General features: G+C 41.6%; 1 protein-coding gene across 1 annotated transcript in view; it reads right to left on the reverse strand.

The window, feature by feature from the left end:
* CACNA2D3 (calcium voltage-gated channel auxiliary subunit alpha2delta 3) overlaps positions 1 to 18,794 on the reverse strand; it is a 789,028-nt gene that overhangs the window by 605,215 nt on the left and 165,019 nt on the right. Inside the window, exon 3 of the mRNA XM_068557675.1 lies at positions 13,867 to 13,983. Coding sequence (XP_068413776.1) covers positions 13,867 to 13,983 — 117 coding nt within the window. The remainder of the gene's footprint in view (positions 1 to 13,866; positions 13,984 to 18,794) is intronic.

Genomic DNA, 18,794 nt, shown 5'->3' on the forward strand with positions numbered 1-18,794 from the left:
CATAGAATTCTACACTTTAAGTGAGTTAACTGTATCATATGTGAGTTATATGTCAGTAAAGCTGTTAAAAAATTGTAAAGGTAAACTGGGCGCTGTGTTTTCAGGGTTGAGCCAATGATTAGATAACTGTTTTTGAAATGCTAACAACTCAGTTATTAAGACAAGTTATACACATGACAAACATCAGAGAGGAAATGTGAGAATCTAATTTAAAATCACTGACTATGCAAATGTGAAATTTCAAAATATGCAAATGTACCACACTGTGATAAAAAGGAAGGATACATGGGGCTAATTTCTTCCTGTTAATTCTGGTAAAATAACTCCTTTATTGTCCCATTCCTGCCATGGTGAGCTCTTGATATTGTTGTTGATGAAGGCTTAATGCTCTTTTTTCTTGAACAAAGTTTGATGAATTATTTTTTTCTATCAGGTGCCTGCACAGAGAGATAAGTGCCCCATATTCAAATGTAACCACTCTGAACATTTTTCATACCCTTCTTCATGTGTGATATTGTCCCAGTCATCATTCTAATAGGAAAGTGTGTGCTGGGGGGAGGGGGATTTAGGGAGAGAGGGGATCACTCTGATTTCTGTTTCTTGATTCTGTGAATGATACCAGATCGGGAATTATTTACATGGCTCAGGTCTTCTTTGAGCTGGGAGAAAAGGCACAATGAAACAAATAGGACTTATGGGTAAGAGACCAAAACAAAGGCTAAAATTCTAAAATGTTAAAGGTGAAGAAAAATCTCAGAAACAGTCCCATCCGGTGGATCACAAACTTGAAAGAAAAAGAAATCCTTGTCTCCTTATAATGCTTTCTTATCCTGTGTCCTGTGAAACAATCCTCGCCTCCAGCCAAGAAGTTTTTAATCCAAAACAGGATGGTAACATTTAAATGAGATAACAGATGTAGAGCATAGCATAGTGGCTTAGCAAAAGAGAAGCCCTCCATACTGTGACAATGACAATGACTACTGCTCACTTTCTGCAGAGTAAATTGTAAATGCTGCGAATATCCTGCCTATGAGCTTTCAGACCTCATACACCAAAACACTCTGCTATGTTCACTAAAAGAGGCTGTGGCCCTAATCTAACTAATCCAAGGATTGCCAACTCAGCACTTTGGGGGCACAGAGTGGCAACATAAATGTCAGGGAAGCAGCATGGAAATCAACCAACTGGGCAGTTCACTTGGACTGTCACTATGTGGGAATGGGGGTCTCGGGTGGCTACACCTCTCAATTTTTCAAGCTTTAAATCTGGACATTTTTACATCACTTCATATTTGCATATGTGATTTCATTTTTTTCTCAAAGCCCACGGAGATCAAGTAAAACCTGCCTATGACTTTCCCCATCACCACTGAAGCAATTCCTGTGAGTGTGAACCACTACCCACCCCACTCTATGTTCATTTTGCCAAGAGAAGAAGGCTAAATACACTTCCCTAGAGTCAGTTCATCTCTACCATGTCTGATTTCCCCACGTGGACCACAGACCATGGCCACCGAGACTGTAGTGACAGACTCCCAGCACAGCAACGGAAGAGGTTCACTGAGCCCTTTGGGGAAAGTTCTCAAGAAGATAGGCTGAATGGCTACAAAAGCCCCATAACAGAGGCCACCATGTAGCCGGCCAAACAGCTGCCTACAGGCTTCGCCCCCCTGCAAGTCTACTTGTGCTTCTGCCTGGGGCTGCTTCCATCGTCCCTCGGCAGCTGGCACCTGTCTGCTCACCTCTTGGTAAAAGCACTGCCAGTACCTTTGCCTAGTCCAGAGACACCTGCTTGGGGGAAGGAGACGGCTGGTGTTGGCATGTTGATAAGCAACTTCGCACCATGACTTAGATGGGGATCTACTTGCTGATGCCACCACGGACTTCTAGGGCCCCTGAAGAAGTCCCTCTCTGCAAAACCATCAAACACCTGATGAGATGGATGCTTGGGAATCACCAAGTGCACAGTGAGGGAGGCTTTCTAAGTATATTCCCAAGGATATGATTTTCCTCCCCAACTGACACATAAAAATATCAATTAAAAACCACACACACACACACACACACAAAATCCCCATTTGCCCTCGATTGTACAAAGCTCTATTTGTCTGTTCAAGCAGCCTGTACAGCTTGGGATAGGCAATCAAGGATATCCCAGCTGATTTTTAACAAAGACTCTGATTATTCAAAAGGGCTGTCAACCTTCCCCTGAATGCAGTATAAATGAAACGCCATTGAATTCCTAACTACCTTTTCATTTTCCCCTCATAACCTAATTTAGAAAACATACACAACCTCGCTGTGTTGCAGGACCAGCTGCTCCTTACCTCCATGTGGGAAACTGAGCAAAGACCAAAAAAAGACAACGGACGCCGGCAACACATCCCCAGTTAAACATCCTAAATACACATTCAAAACATTTCTGAAAACCTTTCATTCACTGCCAGTAATTTATACAATTATAGCTAGTGGGTTTGTATTATTATTATTATTATTATTATCATCATTATTATTATTGCTTTATTCTGTCATTTGGATATATTGATGGTGACACTTCAGTGATTCACCATAATTTCCCCCCACCCACAAACCTTTTAAGATTTCTTTCACCTTGCCTAGGTATCAATTAAGTGGCATTATTTTCTACGTGGTCTGTTTTCTTGGAACAACCATGTAATAATCTGGAAGATCAGAAGATTTTTGATGCGATTCTGCTGTGTTCAGCTCTCCCTGACCCATCCACTTTGCTTCAAAGTGTCATGCATGTCATCTACTTGCACATGACACCTTGTTCTTCTAGTTGCAGTGAGCAAGGCAGTCAGAGCACCACAAGGCGAGCCCAGCATCTCCACATGGGCTCCCAGATGGGGTGTAATTGTTACTTGGCTAACAGCAGGGGCCAGCACTGTAATTTCACACAGGGTCTCCGTGGCCATGAGCCCCTCTTCTCCAGGCTGCTTGGTCCACTGCGTCTTGACCTAAGTGACAGGAAATCTTTCAAAACCAATTTTGTAAATGGAGAATAAAAATAGGCAATGAAAACAGGAAATACGATTTTAAGTGACATTTCACTTTGGATGCGAAAGGAAATTGTTTTTCTTTTTCTTTGTTATAAAGAAACATAATATAAACCATGAACAAGATAAACCAAATCCAAACTTCACATGTGAGGCAGAGGAGAAACGGATCATTTGGTGGGGAGCAGAGGGCAGGGCAGGCAGAAACACACGGGAAATGCCTGAGACCTTAACCAGCCCCGTGTCCTGGTGCTTAGACACTCATCCCAAGCAGGAGCATGACAGCATCACTACCAATGTGGCCAGTTCATTCATTCACAGACACCCAAGTGCCCTGCCTGGGTCCTGAAGATATAAAAGGAAGCATGACCATCAAGGTCCCCGCCCTCATGACAGTGGAGTTCTAGGGTGGAGACTGACAATATGCAAGTCAAAACTGAGATAAACAAAGTACAACTTTCAAAACATGTCTAAAGAAATAAGCAGGATGCTGTGACAGCTAATGCTGGCAGGGGTGGGGCAGGGCTCTAGATGGGTGCCCTGACCCAGACAGACTACAGCTGGGACAACACCAAACCCAGATGGGGGGAAAGGGTTTGGCAACTGCTCTCAGCATCACTCCAAATTCTCCTTCATGACATCACTCCCTAATTTACGAAAAGCCTCTTGAACTTGCTCATAACATCAGTTTGTTCCATTTCTTGGGGGTGGTGAGCTGCCCATGTTTACCATCTGCTACATGAAGAGAAACATGTGCCAGGCCTGGAGGCACACACCCTAGTTCTAGCACTGAGCCTGTGCGTTACAACCAAAAGCTCCTTCAGCCAGGCACAGAGAACACTGGGGAAAGTCATGGTTTTTCTGCTAAGTCATGGCTTCACAACACTCACTTCCTCCTTGCCCTGTCCAGAAATCAAGTCTTCCTTCATCAGATCCAACCAAATAGGAAGGAGGGGAGGGAGGGAGAGGTGTGTAGCCAAGATGGCAGAGTAGGAAGACCCTGAGCTCACCTCCTCCTATGGGCACACCAAAATTACAACCACTTATAGAGCAACTACCTACAATGATCTGAAGACTAGCAGAAAAGACTTTCCACAACTCAAGATACAAAGAAGGAACCACAATGAGACGGATAGGAGAGGTAGAGACACAGTATATAGTTCAGACTCACACCCCCAGATAGGTTATCCACAAACAGGTGGATAATCGTAACTGCAGAGGTTCTTCCAAAGGAGTGAGGTCTGAACCCCACATTGGGATCCCCAGGCCAGGAGTCCTGCACCAGGAAGATGACCCCTCAGAACTACTGACTTTGAAGCCCAGTGGGACTTGTGTACAGAAGGGTCAGAGGGCTATAGGAAACAGAGACTCTGCTCCTAAGGGGCACATGCAAAATCTCACATGCTCTGAGTCTCAGCACAGCAGCAGTAGTTTGAAAGAAGCTGGGGTCAGAACCACCTGGTTCAATATCTACAAATCAATCAATGCGATATACCATATTAGCAAATTGAAGAATAAAAATCATATGATCATCTCAATAGACGCAGAAAAAGCATCTGGCAAAACTCAACATCTATTTATGATAAAAACAAAGTGGGTATAGAGGAAACATACCTCAGCATAATAAAGGTCATATATAACAAACATACAGGCAACATCATATTCAGTGGTGAAAAGCTGAAAGTATTTCCTCTGTACTCTGAAAATCATAAGACATTGATGCAAGAAACTGAAAACAACATAAACAAATGGGAAGATATACCAAGCAAGTGCCTGGGCACACCTCTCTATGAGATGATGAGGGACCAGCACCCAGGCCGCCTTCTCTATGTTGTGGCACTGCACCCATGCTCTGTGACATTGTGTAATTTGCCTCAAACCCTGGTGTAGGGCAGGTAGGGAGCCAGAAAGGACCCACCATGCCAAACAGTGAGTAGTTACAGAAAATAAAGTAAAATGAGATGCTGCTTTTTGTTGTAAGATTGACCAAGACCAAAAGACTAATAATAGTGAAATGTGAGGGAAGAAAGTGGAGTAATAGTACCTCTCCAACCACACAGGTGGGAGCACAAGCAGGTGGGTGGTATCTGGAGGACAAGCTGGCAAGGTATAACAAAAGCCTTGATTTTACTTCTAGGAATACATCCTAATAAAAGCATCAAATAAATGGAAAAAAGTTTCTCTGCAAGAGAGTTTATCATATTATTGCTTATAATACTGAAACACTAAATGACATCAATGTTCGCCAAGAGAGAACTCCTTGATTGAAACGTCTAGAAAGCAGATTATTATGCAGTCATGAAAAGGAATAAAAATATATATTCATTAATGTGGAAAGATGTCCACAACACATAAAATTTTTAAAAAATCTGGTTACAAGAAAGAATAAGCCAATGTTTTGGAAGTTTACATATATACATGTATATGCATATACACATATACAAATAGAAAGAAACCATCTGGAAGCATAAAAGTTAAGATATTTAAAAACAAAAGGTATTGAAAGATGTCACGTGCCTTTCAATACCTCCTGGGGCTGTGGTATCTAATCTTTCCTTTATATTTTTCTGCACATTCTTTTTTCTTTTACAGTGAACCTGTATAGTATAATCATTAAAAACAAAGCAAAAAACATAAGAAAACCAACATGGGTAAGGTGAGCTACATAGAAACCCCAAAACAAAGTCTTCCATAGCTTTGCAAAAGGAGGTTTTAGGTCAAATATTTGGGAATGGGACAAATAACCATGAAGTTGGGGAGGGTTTGGTACAGTGGTTCTACCCACAAAGAACTCTTTCTACAGGCCAACAGCCCCAGAATAGGCAGGAAAGCTAGGATGCAGTTCACCAAGCCAACCCAACTCCCCATACAGGCTTGATGGAAAACGAAGGGCTTGAGGAGACTGGAGATGAAACGGATACAAAATGCCTGGCCTTTCTCCTTCCATCTCTTTACAGGAAGCGCATCTCCCTCAGGAGATGGGCTGGTTGCTTACTCTCAATGTGGGCAGGAAAGCAGCCTTCTGGGCCTCGCCGTGAGGCTCAGGTTGATACAATCTGAAGTATGTTAGAGGAAACCCCAACCCCATTTGGGGTGAAACCCACGAAGACCACGTGGATCCATGTGGTTTTGCCCTCAACCATTAACCAAGGATGGTTTGCTGAACTCATCAAAACTGGTGAATCCAGATTGTCGCTATTTTTTGTTTCTTCTGGTTTGAGGTTTCTGCTCTAAATTTCCTTACACATATGTATGGAATTTTGCAAAGCAGTTTGCCAAAAACAAACAAAAAAAAAGAATGAAGAGAGGAAGGGAGGGAAAGAGGGAGGAAGGAAATAGGGCAAATAGGTCACAAGATACAGCAATACAAAAAAATAATAGTCTTTTCCTTCTCCATTTGTGACTGAAAACATATTTTTTTCTGAAACAAATTCACTCCTTTTTCAAGGAACAAGTTTTGAAATTTTGAGATAAGATCAGAAATGTACACAAGGCAGAAAAATATTTTTAGATAAGTACAGCTACCTCCATTGGTTGATAACTAAAGTCCATCCTAGCAATGTTCAGTATATTCAACTCCCAAGACCTCAGTTTATTTTGGACTTAGTATTAAAAGAGTCCTTATAACCTAAGAGTCATTTTATACAGGGAGAATCAGTTCCATCTTAAGAATCTTTCCTTAATTCAGAAATCTGTAAACAAAATGGTTGATTTCATTTCCAACTTAATGGGTATGCTTTTGAAAGCAGCCTCACCAACAAGTTTCACAATGCCTACCGATATAGATGAGTTTTTACACCACAAGTGTTTGCATAGTCCCTGTAGATATGAAACGCTTCTGCAGCACATATTTTTGGTCAGAGCATGCCTTCCTTGGGTGCATCCTGCTTTTCATGCCTCAGTGTATATATTTACATAAAAACATAGATGTGTTTTATAGTCATACATATGTAGACACGTACCAGTCAAAAAAACAGCTAGAGGAAGTCATTTTAATAGTACCCTCTGGCTTTTTGGAAGTTTGGCGTAAATCTCTTCTGCAGGGGAAAAAAAACTCATTTTTCTGGGAAGGTAAATGTTTATTAAATGCAAAAACTGATATTCGTTACCTAGGAAAAATGTCTTGCTGCATGTGGAATTTCTCGATAAAAAGCTTTGAAGTCCCAGGTTTCTCCAGATAAGCCCGTATCGGTGAACTGATGCGTGAATACACTGAAATTGAATTACTGTACAACAGCAATTACTTTCCACAGTACAGCTATAATGGGAATCAGTTCCGCAATGAACAGCAGGTAGCTATAGGAAGGGGAAAAACCTTAATATATAATCTAGTCTCTTTTAGCTTTTCCCAAGAAGCACAGATGTTTATTTTTAAGCAAAACAGTCTTTTTCAAGGGCTCAATTTATCATTTTATCAATATAAATCAGAAAATAAGTGAAACAGGATTAAGTTTATTTGCAGGTATGAGCTTCAGAGTGCTTTTAAAATTTATGAAATATCTTACCCAAAGTTTGGAAACAACAGACTAGACTCTTCACTTAGTGAGTTTCACTGCAACTTGCTTGCTATGTCTTTTCATAGTCCCCAGTGAAGTTTGTTTAGCCACTTCTAATTAATTGTTTGGGGGAGAAAATAAATTTGAACAGCAAATAAAATACTTAATGTTTTGCCTAATATGCTACCAAAATAGATACCATCCTAGAATCCTTTCTGTCTCTTTGAAAAGTGTTTAAGTTTGTGGAGGCCTGCACTCGGTACAGCCCAGCAGAGAAAGCTGTGTGGACCAGTGCCTGGCCCGAACCCAGGAACACCAGGGAAGTCAGAAGGATGTTACAGTTCTGAAGCAGATTAGTGTGATAACCCCAAAGTTGCTCCACACAATCAAAGGCAAAAAACCATGCTGGGGGGGCTTCCCTGGTGGCGCAGTGGTTGAGGATCTGCCTGCCAATGCAGGGGACACGGGTTCGAGCCCTGGTCTGGGAAGATCCCACATGCCGCGGAGCGACTGGGCCCGTGAGCCACAACTACTGAGCCTGCGCGTCTGGAGCCTGTGCTCCGCAACAAGAGAGGCCGCGATAGTGAGAGGCCCGCACACCGCGATGAAGAGTGGCCCCCGCTTGCCACAACTAGAGAAAGCCCTCGCACAGAAACGAAGACCCAACACAGCCATAAATAAATAAACAAATAAATAAATAAAAAATTAAAAAAAAAAAAAAAAAAAACCATGCTGGGGAATTCACCCTTAGAAAACCATTCTGGAGAACACTAGTATAAATTCATAAATTCTCCAAGAAGTCATTCTGTTTGTCATTTCCTTGGTTTATCTACTTTTTTCAGGGTGTGCTGCTAATCTGGGTTATATGGACCACACGGAAATCAGAGGATCATTACTTCCCACTGGCTGTGTTGGAATCTGTCCTAAAAGTCTACCTCTATAACCAGAGATGCCCGCAGTTATCCAGATCTACTTCCTACAGATTCTCCTCCAACTGCACGGTTAGTTGTGCCTGCTTGGAATTCCCTGGAGCCTCAGATGATCCTTCCATCTGTGTGATGGTTTGTGCTACTTCTACTGAAGGCTCAGATTTTAAAGACAAAGGAAAGGCAGTGGCAGCCTGTCCCTATCACCACTGCCATGGAATGCACATCCTTTGCCTTCTCCCTTCCCTCAATCAGGGAAAAGAGTTTGTCACCATCAGCAGAAAAAAGGGAAGCTGTGTCAAATTTGCCTCCTATCAATATTTCAGATGAGCTCTGACTTGTAACACAGCCGAGCACTTCCAGGTGTCACTTAGACACGGCCCAACGGGAGTGCACAGCTGGCAGAGAACATATCACTTCCTCCATGTCCAGCATATGAAATATCTCCCTTGAAATGTCAATGAACTGAAAACAAATTGATTCCATTTCCTGTCCATTCATAGGGACTTAATACTTGATAAATTGCTCAGCAACATTAATCGAGGGCTTGGTAGCATGAATATGTTTGAACAAAGAAGTTGGGAGATGATGCTTTGGTTGCAATCTTTATACACAAAAGCAAAGAGCAGCATTGCTGCATCAAACCTGATGTGGTTTAATATTAAAACAACCTACATCAAGTCTCCGAGTGGAATTGAAAAAAATTATTTAAACCAGTGGCATTAAAAAGTGCTAGAAAATATTAGTTAAGAAATGCTACCATAATGATGGCACCATTATGTTAATGGCAATTACTGAAGCTAAGGTTATCTGTAATTTGCTAGCCTGAAAAATAAAAGTTACATATAGTCCATTATCCATCAGATGGCAGAGGTTATGTAATAGGCAGGCCACTCTGGCTTTCACATTTACTTCAGACATCTGATGGGGAGAAAAATAGGATTTTCTGTGATAGGATAATTGCATAGTGGAGAGTAATTCAAATAGGGGATGAGTATGATAAAAATCACTCTGATTCAACTAATCACTGGGAAAAGTGATGGGGGGAAATGATGAAATCAAGCCCGAAGAGACAGAGAAAAAGATCAACACTGTTTAACAACCAAGAGGTGACAGGCATGTTAAAGGACTGCGTTACCCTAATACTCTTTTTTTTTTCCCATAGCGCTAACTGAACCTCCCTCTACCAGACTAAAGGTGTTACTGCAGTTTTCTAAACTGCTACTGCCAGTCTCATAAATATTTTATGTACATCAATGGAAATTTTAATAATCAGCATTTTTTGTGAGCTAGTTTTTTCCTCTGTGTTCTTGAGTCCTCCCAGCCATCCACCATCAATGAGCACTTGGTGCTAAGTCAGTTATTGGCAGGAAGGCACTAGGGGAGGTACCAGGGCCTCTGACCTGACTCGGATTGCTGGGGACGGGGATGAGGATGGGGGCTCGGAAAGGGGAGGTTGCTAGGCACAGTGCATGACAGGGATGGAGCAAATTCTAAGATCCGGTGTTTTCCTGGGACATTTGAGAAGGGGGTCGCTGCTCATTGTGTGGCATGGACTGGAAAGGCAGGGCCTGGTGCACAGTGGAGCATTCTACTGCAACGTGGCAAGTGAAGACTCCACCGCAAACGCACCAGCAAATTGGAATTTGAGGTCTTTGCACTTCAAAATATCACAAGTCCCATGGGCGATAGCAACCTTTCCTATTGGAGAAGTGAGGTGTAATTGTAGTATGAAAAACAGTCACACCCACCGCTCCGCTGGCCTTAATATAAGCCAACATCCAGGAGGCCTGTCAGTGGCCACCTCGTCTCACTCCAAATGCCACATGGTCTGTGACTGTTGCCAATGGAGACGCACAGTCCACACAGGGACCAGGCCGATCCCAATGACGAAACTGTCTCCAGACAAAACCCCAACTTGATATACAAGCCCTCTTTCCTTTTTAAAGATTGGGAGCAGGGGAGAACCACATATTGCTGGACCAGTTACCCTAAATTTTATGGCATCAAGTGTGCTTACAAAGGGCCTTGAACTCTATTTTAAAATACATAAAATATATAATTCTGAGAATCTTGGATAGCTTTACTCTGGGAACATTTCAATTCAAATAGAGCAAAAAAAACATTTTTCCATCTCCAAGGAACCACATCAACCATATCAGTCTTTTTTATTCTCACCTCACTAATTTAAAGCAAAAAGGTTTCAAAATTAGGTTCCCTCCTGTCATCATCCAGGGACTTCCTGAGGCTTCAAGACTCTCTCACTATTACATATTCACAAACTGGGAGGTCCTGTAACCAGCATTAAGAGCAAACATTTACTGAACCTTTACTGTTTGCCAGGCCTGTGCTAAACACTTGACACAGATACACACAGAGCCACTATAATCCTACAGCCTGGGTGCCAACGGAACTCCACTGAGCCTGCCCAAGTAACCGGGGCCAAGCCTGTTTGCTCATCTCTAAACCAATGATAGTAACGTGTCTCATTCCCAGGGCTGATGCAAGAATGAAACAAGATGGCATGTGCAAAGTACTTGGCACAGGACCTGGTGCCTAGTGAACTCAATAAACATAGCTAAGGATTAGTAAGTCATCGAGTCCTAACGTCTCAAGGGAGCTGAGTGAGGAGAAGAGGTCCAATGGGCTTATTCAGCTTTTCTCACCAGCCTCACACCTTGGGGCAGAACTGAGATTCGGAACAGTTCTCTCTATTCCAGAGCCCATGTCTCACCCACCACATGGGCCCCTGCCTCTGAGTGTCCAGGTCCAGGGTCTGCTGCCGATTAGAACTCTGCATGACGGTAGCATGATGCACAAGCCCCCATGAATTCCAGACACCAGGCCTTCCTTGTCTGTCAATTGCAGAGGCAGAACCTAAGGATATTTATGTCCCTTTCTACTCCAAAATTCTGTGATTCACGAAGAAATCCAATTTGGGACAATAATAGCATTTCCTTCTCTCAATTGACGATGTTGTTACTAGTATTTAAAACAAAACAAAACATTTGTATTCATTTTTTGAGGATTCAGGAAAACGTGCATTCACACACCACTCCTGCTAGAAGGACTGTGGATTGGCATGACCTTATTTGGACAGAAATATTTTCATATGCATAAAGAGCCTTCAAGATGGGTTCAGAGCCTTGGAACTATCTCTGTGTCTGAGAATTCATCTTGAGGAAATCAGCATACACTGAAGGATGCAATGCTGAGGGCATGGAAGTGATGAAGGAAGTGGACTCTGGGGTCCCTGTGCCTGGGGTCCATACCCCACTCCCCAAGTAACCTCAGGGAAGTGACTTAACTTCTGCTCTGAGTCTCCTCTTTTGTAAAATGAGGATAATAATAGTAACTTCCATCACAGGGCCGTTATCAGGATAAGGCCTATATATACTTTATGTATATAAAGTCCTTAGAGAAGCACCCAACACGTAGTCGGTGCTGTCTACTGATCTGCTGTTAACATACAAGAAGATTTACTTCAGCATTATTTATATCAAAGCTTACAAACAACTTAAATATCCAGATACAGAGGAACGTCAAATCAATTATGACACACGCGCCCATAGATTGGAATGTTATGTAGCCATTTAAGAAAATCTCGAAACACAGTGACACAAGAAAATGCTCACACTATAATGGGATAAAGAAGTGGAAAAAAGCTGGATACAACAAAAGCAAACAGGCAATACTATTGCTAATTTGATAAAAGAAAAACACATACAAGGACATGCACAGAAGTGTAAAGAAAAAAGCCTAGAAGGAAGAAAACAAGCCTTGGTTTCCTGCTGGGTGGTGGGACTTTTAAGTGATTTTTTTTCTCTGATACTTTTCAGTATATTCTAAAAGTTCCAACAAAGGGGGTGTTCATTTTATAAATAGAAAATAGTAATTGTGTGGGGTTTTTTTAAAATTTTTATCTCAGGGTTCTCTGACTGTTATATTCAAATGCCTACCATGCTGCCCTGTCTGTGAAGAATACCACTTGCCTCAAGGGAGTGATATAGAGACACACCAGAGGCCACCATGCAGCTCCCCGGAATGGCTGTCAGTGCAGTATTTCTGTGGCAGATAAAAGCACTTTTTTTCTTTTAAGGCACTTCAGAGTTTCCACCAAGAAGTCTCATCTTATTTAAATTAATAATCACAGTAAGAGCAGAAGTTACTATTCACTTAGCACTGCTCATGTGCCAGGTTCTGTGCTAAATGGCTCAAAACCACAACTGTGTTTGATCTTCACACTCCCTGTGAGAGTTTTCCCCATTTTAAAGATGAGGAAATCGAGGCTCATGAACGCTGTTTTACAGAAGGTTGAAGTTCAGTAAGTGACAAAGGCAGATACTGAACCCAGGTTCAAGCTCATGCTCTTACCTAAACTACAGCCCCTCCTTCCCTAAATCAAAACAGTACAAAAATGTTTTAGAAACAAGAAAATGTGTGGGATTATAAGGTCTAAAGCAGAAATATCTTGTGGAAATTTGGTTTGGCCAATTAAGGATGAGAAAAACTAAAATAGGATATGGACTTTTATAATAAACTCATTCTGGAAATAATAAAACTAAAAGGTAAGTAAACTATACTTTAGAAATAAAGAACTCTTCAGATTGCAATTCTTTCCCATAATCCTGTGCCAATATGGTATTAACATAGGATATTGCAACAGTCACATGTCCTAAATCAAGAATTCAGATGCCCTGTTTTGTCAGCAACAAGGAATAAAGTTGGAGGTCATCTTGGAAATCCAAAACGATGCACATGTGCACTGCAGTTCCGTTCTTCCTGCTACTATAAAACTTCAGGAGTAATGGCCTATATGGGTAAAGAATCTAAACAAGAGTTGTGGATATATGTATATGTATAACTGATTCACTTTGCTGTACATCTGAAACTAAAACAACATTATAAATCAACTATACTCCAATAGAAATTTTTAAAAAATTTTTCAGGGAGCTCTTGCCAGTCAAGATAAACATTATAGTAACAGTAATATTCCAATAGAGATAAAAAGAACTTCCAACTTCATCTAGACTCATTTACCCCACAGAAATTTTCAATTCCATATTTTGGCAAACACTGCTTAAATTTTTTTACAAGTGCTTAGTTCAACCACAACGTACCCTTGAATGTACTTTGGCAATTAATGAATGCATTACACAGCCAGAGGCCATCCTCTGTGGATGTGCAATTAGGGACACCTCCACTGAAGGCATACGATCATAAGACGAAAACTGGCACCTAAACCTTACGTGGAGAAAGGGTAATTGTGCCCCTAGTAACTGCTTATCCTAGTTAACCAGACTTAAGAAAGTGTGTACATCATGGCTGAGTCAACTTTGATTTCTGAGAGTTGGGTTCATCAATGCCAGTTGCCTGCAGCTGCCTTTGTGTCTTCAGGCAGTACAGAGCAGAAACCAGAGGCACTTACCCGCACTGCTTCAGACTTCTTGTGAAACATCTCTTCCATGTTCTTTGCCAGCTTTTTCACCAGTTGGAGACCATCGATTTCTTCTATGGAAACGTCTTTCTCATACTCTTTGTATTTCTGGAAGGAGGGAGGACAACATTAACATGGCACATGATACCATAAAACATCATGCCTACAATGTCAGAGCACATTTACCTAAAAGGAATAAGTAAAAATAAAGTTACAATATGGCTGTCTCTGTTGGATTTGGGGAGATTGGACTGTATTTCAAAATTATTAAACCAACTAGAGAGAAATGTGAAAACTGGCTCTGGTTCTCTTGAAGCTTAGCTAGCACCCAGGAAAAAAATAAACCCTAAAGCAATCAAGGCACAGCATCTTACAGACATTTTATAATGTTAAAGTCCTTGCTGTCAATTTTAGTAATTCAATTCAATTCATTTCAATTACTGAGGACTTCCTATATATCCTCAAGGAACTTGCAAAAAGAAGCATGTACACTAAGTACAAACAACATTAAAACAGCAACATTTCTTATATAAAAATAACCATTATATAAGATTTCATAATTTGTTAGTCTGTTCATAAGCGACTAATCTGACCCACAGTATACTCAAATTCTCAAAGACAACTTTTCATTTAAAACCTATCACATACCCTGGTAATTTATCTGTCTAAATCGGCAGTTCTCAAAGTGGCCCAAGAACCTCTGCAGGGTCCCTGAGACCCTTTCAAGGGTCGATGAAGTCCTCCTTTTTTCCAACAGCTTATTTATATGAAGGCATGTCTTCTTACTTGATTTTAACAAATCACAACAGATTGACCACAAAAAAAGATATGAGAATCTACCTGTCTTCTCTTAAATCAAACCTTGAAAAGATTTGCAAAAAAGAAAAAAAAGCCACTCCTCTAACTTGTTTTTTAAAATATAGTTATTTTTAATAAAATATGTTATGTACAATATGTTAACATGCAATGAGTTTTTATGTTTTGAATTTGTTAATTTTTAAATTAATGAATTCTTGGTTTTAATTTCAAATGTGGCAAATATTTATACATACAACTCGCATAAGCTCTTGGGAGTCCTCAATATTGTGTAAGTGTATGAAGGAGTCCTAAAGCCAAAACGTTTGATATAACTAAACATTTAATTTTGTTTCCACTGGAAAGAAATATTGCTTATTAATTAAAAAAATGTTCCAAATGGAGCTCAAAATACTTTTAATGTCAAGAGGAATCCTTTACATTTATGTAGCTATGAAAAGTCTGGAGAACTAAAAATATTGGGGGCCTTGTATTTACCCTCATTTGGAGGGAAAACCTGAATCGGTCACTAACCCCTTACCCCAAGCTCCTACTTAGGAAAAACAAAAGGCTCCACATGTTATCTGGGCTCTAGAGACCTTGAGAGCAATTTCTGAAATGGAAAATATAACAATTTTTTAATGGCAGTTGTTTTTAATATAACAACTTTTTAAATTTTTAACATATAAATTTATATTTTCTCCCCATTTCCTCTACTTCTCCTTCAAATACATAAACCGGGAGGAGGCTCAGTCTTTCCTTGTCCCAAGGAAGGGAGTGTGTGAGTCTTTGTGTGTGTGTGCGCGTGCGCGCATGTGCGTATGACATAAAACGCTTCCCTTCTTAGCTTAGATTTCCAAGTCCTTTGAGGCAATAACACTGGGTGTCCTAAAAGGACAAGATTAGAGTTTAAGCACAGAAGAGAGTGACTCTAAGGAAACAAATGTAGAGAGAGGATTCTTTCAATCCCTAAGACTAAAATGAAATCCCTAGAGCCTGGAGGCATCTGGCCACAGAGAGCTCCCAGTGCCCATTGGGCACTGGCAGAGCAGGAGGTCAGAAAAGCAGGAAGAGACCCTTGGACTGGGCACTGGGGCCTCAAACCTGGATGTCAGGTGCAGGGCTTGGAGTTTCTCAGAATTAAAGTGATCCTGAAGAAATTTTAAGAAGTGCTATCCTGGAGCACCTGAGTCTGGACCAAGACAGACATCTGCTACATGGTTTAAAAGATGCTCGGAAAGGCTCTGCATGGTCCTATAATGGACCATGAGTCGTAAGTGACATGCTTCTCTCTGCTCCCTGAAAATGTCCATAAAAATCTTATGTGTTTATGTTGAGAGTCTTTCTCTTCCTTCTTCTAGCCTTCCCCTCCTCTTTGACAAGGCTGTCCTGGTTCCCCAAGGTGAGGAGGCTGCACCCTCCCTCCAAGCTCCCAGAGCATTCTGTGCTCATATCTCCTGGCATCACAGCTTGCATGGTCCAGGAGCTGAGGTCCTCATGGTCACCCCCCAGCCCACAGCAGACACTCACAGAACTTCTCTGGATGAAGCTTGTTGCAGAACAACTGCAATGCTACAATACAAGGAAGACGCAAGTAAGGATGCAGCTGCACTGTCTGATGGTCCTGTAAGCGTGACCTCCCCACTCCTTGGGAGGTTGATGGGCTTGGCCCAGGATGTGGGACTCCAGCCAGCCCAAGCCTGGCTCAGGCTAACAGTGTCCTCTGGTGTATGAATAAAACTTCAATAACACTCACTGGAAACTTTCCCTCAGTTCAAATGCAAGCCAATGATCTCTTTGGAGCCAAAAATTCTGGGGGTTCTCTGCTGCCTGCCAGATGTGCTCCAAAAGCCAAGAGCCAAGGCCAGCTTATACGCAAGGTTGATTCACTACCAAAAATACATAGTTCAAGAAGTGAGTAAAACAAAACAAAGCTAATGTTAGCCTAATATTTACAGTCAGTGAAATAAATCTCTGTCTTAAGTAATTGTGAAACTAAAGGTGATCTAGAGGCTTAAGATAAAGAAAAAGAAAATGTATTTAACAATTAGCCTTTACCTAAATCTTTTGATCTTTATATTGGGCCCCATTATTCTGGTCATATCTATTATTTACATGTTTTTTTTCTCCCAGTAGACTTCTAGAAGGGAATCAATTTATTCAACTCTGACTATCCACCGACTTCTCAATGAGACCTTCCCGCATCCTCTCTTCTTCCGAGTCTGCTCTATGAAAAGGAGCCGCCGATTTTATGGAGGGCTGTGCGTCTCCCAGGCCTCCTTGTACCTGGTGACCTAGCTAAGTAAGCTCAACACGAAGCTCTGTGCCAAGCCAAGGATTCCAGATCTGGGACAAACTCAGTAGTTCACTGGTTCTATTCCTCTTCCAGCCTCAGCCCTCTCCCTTTAGGACATGTGACAATGGGTCCTCTTTGCCAATGAGCCAAGCCGCATACTACTTTCTCACCACCCTGGGGAAGTTATCCCATAAGCAAAAAACACTCTGCTTTTCAAGATGTGTTAGTGGCTGTTGGAATTGGGTCAGAATGACGTAATGTCTTACTCTTACCAGGAAACATTACTCTTTGCTAGAATCAAAGGATTTTGAAGAACAGAGAGAGTAACCAACTGATAGTCATTAATCAATTGCAAACGCTTAGCGGCTTAGAATGGTGATATACACCAAAAGCATCAAAAACGTACCTACTGTACGAAACCAAGCAATATGACCTCCAGCAACTGGATAGAGTAAGCTACAACGGTACAAGTTCCACACAGCCATCCCAAATTGTGCAAAAGAATGCAGGAAACTAGCATATAGAATGTTGCAATAGGTTACAGACAGTAATGGGTGATTAGTAATTTGTTTTAAATTACTAATCTGCCTACACGTACGCACACACACACACACACACAAACATACACACAAACACACTGTGAGGACGGATGCCAAATGCTCACAGTTGGCTGTGCTTCTTTCTGCTTACCTGTATTTTCTAATTTTTATAATAAACATACTTTTTTTTGGAAATTAGAAAATATAAGAGGTGTAGTTATATGTAGAATAGAATATGGGCACTTAAAAACAAAGTTCTGTTGGGGAAATGTGGCCCCAATTAGAATCTGTGTAGTTAAGCAGGATGTCTTCATTAGCAGAGCCTAAGGAAGTCAGCAAAATTAGTCCTGCGTGTGTCAAAGGCCCAGCACGGCGCCGGAAGATTTTCACATATTAATTTGTCTAATCCTCACAGCTACCCTGGGGGGCACGTGTCATCCCCGTGTTGCAGATGGGGAACTGAGGCACAGAGAGGTTTAGTCAGTTGTTTAAAGTCAAATGGTTAGAGAGTGAGTTTTAAACCTAGCAAGGTCTGACTTTGAATTGCTTGGTCTTTTGAACTTAGGGAGTAGGGAGTGAAGGACTGATAGTCTAAATATTTGTGAACTTGTTTCAGAGGGCCCATTTCACTGCCATCACAATGCCTATTTCATTGATCTTGTAGCCAACAGTGGCTTGGACTCACCAAGAGAGAGTCAAATACCTAAAACCAGAGACATCGTCAGTTAACAAGGGCGGCAGCTGCTTACGAGGCTGATCCAAGGGAGCAAAAGCCATGCGGCAGGGCACAATGGATGTCACAGGTGGGGACGCTATCCCTCCACTGGGCCTCTGAGGGCACAAGCTTGGAGCCTCACCCCAGAGGAGCAGACGCAGCTCTTGACCCCTGAAAGCGGCCCAGGGGACTTAATTATACATTAATACCGTGGCTGTGTTTGGGCTACAAACCGTCTGTTCTCCAAGGTACCAAGAACGACCTGGAGGCAAAATACCCCAAACTCCTCCTCCTCTGGGGTTTGCCTCTGCACACAGCTATGACAACAGTAAAGCTTTATTTTCTACAGCCTCAAGGACTGCTCTGGCAATTACTTTGTTTTGTGTAAAAACAGTAAAACAAAACAAACAAACAAAAAAACAGGCATCCTTCAACTGGGAAAAGGAATTCAGAAAGTATCAGCGGGTTTCTGCCAACACACAAAATGAAGGTAGTGGGGAAGACCAACATGGAAGAGACACTATGCCACCTAATTAAAGATTCAGGCCGGTCTGCAATTGACCTCTGTCTCCAA

The sequence above is a fragment of the Eschrichtius robustus genome, chromosome 12 (genome assembly GCF_028021215.1).
Source record: "Eschrichtius robustus isolate mEscRob2 chromosome 12, mEscRob2.pri, whole genome shotgun sequence".
Taxonomy (NCBI): Eukaryota; Metazoa; Chordata; class Mammalia; order Artiodactyla; family Eschrichtiidae; genus Eschrichtius; species Eschrichtius robustus.